The sequence below is a fragment of the Pithys albifrons genome, chromosome 5 (genome assembly GCF_047495875.1).
Source record: "Pithys albifrons albifrons isolate INPA30051 chromosome 5, PitAlb_v1, whole genome shotgun sequence".
Lineage (NCBI taxonomy): Eukaryota > Metazoa > Chordata > Aves > Passeriformes > Thamnophilidae > Pithys > Pithys albifrons.
Genome location: NC_092462.1, coordinates 42493887 through 42499098, shown reverse-complemented (window position 1 = coordinate 42499098; position 5212 = coordinate 42493887). Strand labels below are relative to the sequence as shown.

Sequence of the window (5212 nt, the reverse complement as noted above, 5' to 3'; positions counted from 1 at the left end):
AGAGACAAAGACTGTCATGGACCAGTGCGAGTTTGCAAAATTATATGCAAATGACCCCAGTTTTGACCATGGTGGCCCTCTGCTAATCCCAGACAGAAAATCTACTTAACAAAGGAAAGTTTTGTTTAATTTGGTTAACAGGGGACAAAATGCTGAATATATTTGTATTTTCAGGAAAAAAGCCCTATCTTTAATGCTTCAGTGCCAAAGCAGGGTCACAAAAGCTTAATGCTCACAGAATAAAAATCATATGGCATTTTCTGCATATTCTGCACCCAGAGCTAGTAAAAATGAGCGTTGAACATGTGTTTTCATAACAGACACCAGCCACTCTGCTGCTGCTGAATGCGTTTGACTGATCCCAAATTGCTCTGTGTACATTGACCAAGAGAGAGGATCCCTCTGGATTTACTATCCTAAAGGTGTCCCGAGGAAATGCGGGTGTTTTTCTCCTCTCACTGGCTGACTCCTCACGTCATCCCGCCGTGTGACCCTTTCCCCACTAATCTGGGATACCAGCTTTTCCCGTATTTACAGGTTAAATGAAAGATACACATTCCATTTTTTACTCATTGTAATGAAGATCTTTTTTGTCTGTCTCTGAATAAAGGCTCGGGTTGGTTTACAAATTGTGGGTCAACCCATTCTGTGACCTGGGCAAACAGCCCAGGTCAAATCTCCTCAAAGCCTCCCCACCCAACTGGAATAAGTTAATTTACCCCTCGGCGGCTCCAGCCTCGCCGGGCGTATCCAGGCTGCCCGGGGGCAGAGGGTGGCTGAGGTGCCCCTGCCCTGCTGCCGGAGGCTGCGGGGGCACCTGGGACGTTTGGTGCAGACTGGGCCGGAGTTGCCCCACCGGGAGGGAGCCGTGCCGCGGCCCCGCGCTGGGGCATGACTGGAAGACTCGCTCCCAGGAGCTGCCATCGGTTTTGTTCTCGGTGCTCCGTCCGCATCTCCGCAGCGGCCGCCTTCCCATCCCATGCTGCGCTGTTCCTCTTATTCCTCCTCCTCTGAACGAGCTGCGCCGCGGAGAAATTCTCTAGCAAAGCGCAGGGAAGATGCCGGTGCCATTCGCACACGTGCCCCTGGAGCATCCCTCCCCAGGCGCGTGAAAGGGCGGGACCCCACCTCCGGGCACCCGGGACTCCACCTCAGCCCTCGGTGACGGCGTGTGAGCTGAGGCCGGGCGGCATCGAGCCCCGACCTGCCACCCATGCCCGCCTGCCCGCAGTGCCAGCCGCAGCCGGAGCGTGCGGCAGCCTCCCTGGCCCTCGCGGACCACAGCTTGCTCCTGGGTTTTTTTGTCCCGGGTGGATAGGGAAACCCACCGCCACCGGAGGAAGCTACCTCACGGAAACAAGAAGGGGGGCGGGTATAAACTTTTATTCCAAGACATCGCTTGTACACGCACCGCACCCGCAGGTGGGAAGAAGAGCAGGTGGAGGCGGCTCCAGGATCCCGGAGAGGGAAGGAGAGGGCAGAGCCAGACCCCCGGGGCGAGCGGCCGGTGGCTTCTCGCCCTCCGTGACCCCAGCACAGCTCCCTGTGTCCCTGGCTGCCTCCCCGTGCGCCCGGGTGTAGCCCGCAGTGTCCGCGGTCATAAATAGGATTTTTTCAGGCGGGACGAGTCTCTATAGCATGGAGGGGTGTTGGCCCGGGGGCAGCCCGAAGGCGTTGGAGTGGGAGTGGCCGAGGAGGTTGAGGTAGTGGCGGTCCAGCCCCTGCACGGAGGAGAGGAAGGTGCTGCGCTGCTGGCCGGTGCTGGCGAGGGGCACGGCGGCGCTGGGCAGGTGATAGGGCAGGGAGGGGCTGCGAGCGGCACCGTGCCAGGGGAATGGCCCCCCCGAGGGCGGCTGGAGCACGGCCTCGGCGGGGCTGTGGCCGTGCCCAGAGCACTCAGGCCCAGGGTGCAGCTGGTAGGAAAAGTCCGGCTCCGGCAGGGAGCCCAGGGAGGTGAAGAGGGGCTCAGTGACGAAGCGCGCTTTGGACTGAAGGAAGGCCAGGATGCGGGCGTACTTAGTGTCTTTGGTCTCCATCCTCTCCACTGTCGTCAGGTAGTGAACCAGGTTCTTCATGCACTCGTGGTAGCCATAGTGGAAGTAATTGGCGAACTCCGAGAGCAGCTCTGCTGGAAAGAAAGGAGCAGAGAGCCGAGCTCCTCAGGGTCTGGCCGGGGGAGGAGTTGGGGAGGCTGTCTCCACGTCCCGAGTGACCCGGCGGGGGCCACTGGAGGCCGCTCCCGCCCACCTACCCTTCTCCCGGCCGCGGGGGAAGTCTGCCGAGTGCAGGGCCCGCAGGTATTGTACTGTCATCTCCAGGATCTCCGCCTTCTCCAGCTTCCCCGAGCTCTGCAACAGGAAGGGCAGATGGGCATCACCTCTCCCCAGCGGCTGCTCTGCGCTCTGCCTGGCCGCCCTCCAGCCCCCCCGCATCGGAGGGGATGTCGCAGCCCACCGGGGAGAAGGGCGTAGGGTCTGCTCCTCCCCGCCTACCTGCTTGGCCAGAGCCATGGGCACCGTCTTCCCCAGCTCAGTGAGGCAGCGGTTGATGCGGTCCCTCCTCCGCTTCTCTATCACTTTATGGGAAACCGGCGTCCTCTGCAAAACAGACGGAGCGCGTTAGTGGGGGAGGAGAAGGCAGCCGAATCCAGTCTAGCCGGGACAGTCGGTCCTGGCCCCGGCCCCTCTAGCCAGTCCCCACCCCGCTCCAAGCAGCGGTGCCGAGCGCGACGCAGCCTCAGGAGGGATGATGCTCCGGCAGCGGGTCCTTTCCGCGCCGTCCCGGTGGCTCCCGTCTGTGCGGACGGCCCCGGCAGAGCAGGGATGTTTTAGGGTGCATGGGGTAGTTGTTTGGGAGGGGGGGGCTTTTCGAAGGGAAAGGCGGTGAGGGGGCCAGGCCCAGGTCTGCCTGGTCGCCCCACAGTGTCGTGCGCGCAAGACGGGCGGCGACTCACCCTACGCTCCTTGAGTTTGGAGGCCATGGTGGGCAGTGCATCCCCGCTCTCTTTGGGCCCCTTATAAAGCCATCACTTCTGGGGGGGACCCTGGGGGGCCTCCACGGGCCCGCTGATCCCATAGGATTAGGAACGAGCGGCGCCGGGAGAATGTATGCATTAAAGATCAGGGTGAAAGGAGGCGAGAGGATGAGAGTTTTTTTCTCTCTCTCTCTCTTCTTCCTTCCCCCCCCCCCTCCTCGCCCCGTCCACGCAGCCGGGGGCGGCCCAGCTGTGTCGCCCCACGTGGACCTCGGGGACACACGTGACGATCCCACAATAGCGACGAGGATGGGGCCGGGGATGCGGCGAGCGGGACGCAGGGCGCGATACCGCGCCCTGCGTCCCGCTCGCCGCATCCCCGGCCCCATCCCCGTCGCCTGCCTACAAATCCCCGGCACCCCCCACCCCTCCCCTTGGCCCCGGCGCTGACTGCATTTTAAAGCCTGTCCAGAGTCATTAAAGTAATTAAGTAAGCCCTTAATAGGCTGTTCCGCCCAGTTCAAGGGAGAACCCTTGGAGACGGAGTGGCCTCGTTTGTTCTCAGGCTTTTCTCACACGACTTGGTGACACGTCCATCTTTATAAGAGATGGCAGCGAGGATTTTTTTGTTTACACCGCTTTATGCGCCGGGGACACCCCGGCAGGTGTGGGACCGGGGGACTGGCACACGATATCTCCCCCCGCCACCCCCCCTTTTTTTTTCTGCCGGCCCGGGGAGGCTCTCGCCAGTCTTTGGCACACGACGCTCCTTTTTTGTGTGGTGTGCGCGTCTGTGCGTTGTTGTTTTACCCCCCCTGCTCCCCCCTTCTCCTTTGGAGAGGCTCAATTTGTAGCCTATTATCCTATAGGAAAATGTCCCATTGAAAAGTATGAATAGTTTCATTGGGCCTAAATTTTAATAATGCGGGTCAAAGAAAAGAGGGGCAAATAAAGAGGGGATCGCAGCTGGTCCGAGAGTGCATTATTCGGTGTCACCTGCGAGCGGGATCGCCGACAGACCCCCTATTCATTTGCCTAATTTTGGTCAATTTAACAAACTTCAGGAGAAATTATTGTGGCATTGTTAAGGAGGGTAAAGCTTTCTGATCGAATTAACAGCATGTTTTGATCCGGTAAATGTCATTAAAAAGAAAGAAACAATCGCATTTAAAGGGGGGCTCCGAGTTAAACGCGCCAAGTGGAGACGCCGGAGCGCAAAGCTCACAAAGGGAGCAAGTAACTGCCACAGGGGAACTTTTGTACGCTCACATTGCTGAGGTTTTTTACACAAAAAGGCATTATTTCATACTTGAATACGTTTAATCCAACAATTGTCTATTTTCTGCAAACATATTTTCACAGCATTGTTAGCTTTCCTCTCCGCGGCCCTCCGCCCGGGCAGCCGCGCTCCTCGCCTGGCGAGCGCACCGAGCCCCCGACCCGCCCCGCACAGCCCGCACCGCCCCACACCGCCCCCGCCGGGGCCGCCCCGCCGCGCCGGGGGGGCCGCCCGCCCCCGCCGCCCGCCGCCCCCCCGACAGCGCGGCGGTGGGCGCAGGCCCCCCCGGGCCTCTCCACGGCCGCCGGTGCGCCTCCGAGCCCGGCACCGGCCCTGGGACCGCCGCCCGTCTGCCCCCCCGGCCCCGCCGCTGCCCCCCGGCCCCGCCGCTGCCGCTGGGCGCCTCCACTCCCGAGGGCGAGGCAAGAACCGAGGGCGGCCGGGCCGGCAGCGGGGCCAGCCGGCGCCTGGTTCTGCCCTCCCGGGCGACGCCGCCGGGCCCCGGGCAGAGCTGCGGAAACGGCGACATCCCCTCCCAGTGAGTTCGGGGAGCTGTTCACTCGGAAACCTCAACTCGTCCCGCGCCCTGCATTTCTCCACCCGTTTCCCTTTGCGATTTAAAATGGGGGAGTCAACCCCACCGCATCTCTCTGGGTGGGCACGGCCACTCTCGCCCGTTCGCTTCCCCAGAGGCGGTCGGGGGACAAGCACGGTGCGGACCCTCACCCCACGCCCCGGGCTGGTCCGCAGCCTCCCCGTCCGGCAGGAGCACCAAGGGCTCCGCGGGAGGAGGCGGCAGTAGCCCCAGGGCGCGTCTCCCCCGGCCGGCGGGGCGGAGCGGAGCGGGCCGGGCCGGCTGCCCGCCTGGGCACCCCTGCGTGCCGTGCCGCCGGCCGTATTATTCTTCCAGGAGCCTTGTAGGTTTCTATATATTCATTCTCGTACAATGGGATTAAACA

The 5212-nt window shown here is 61.7% G+C and overlaps 1 protein-coding gene across 2 annotated transcripts; it reads right to left on the bottom strand.

The window, feature by feature from the left end:
• Positions 1-1631: 1631 nt before the first annotated feature.
• On the bottom strand, positions 1632-2980 carry HELT (helt bHLH transcription factor). Of its 2 annotated transcripts, none has more exons than XM_071555180.1 (4): positions 2954-2980; positions 2493-2597; positions 2252-2348; positions 1632-2128 (listed from the first exon to the last, which is right to left on the bottom strand). In XM_071555180.1, exons 1-4 carry the CDS (start codon positions 2978-2980, stop codon positions 1632-1634), a joined length of 726 nt encoding a protein of 241 aa, XP_071411281.1. The 2 variants fall into 2 exon arrangements, with proteins under 2 accessions (XP_071411281.1, XP_071411283.1); XM_071555182.1 differs by having other exon boundaries at positions 1632-2125.
• Between the last annotated feature and the right edge of the window lie 2232 nt (positions 2981-5212).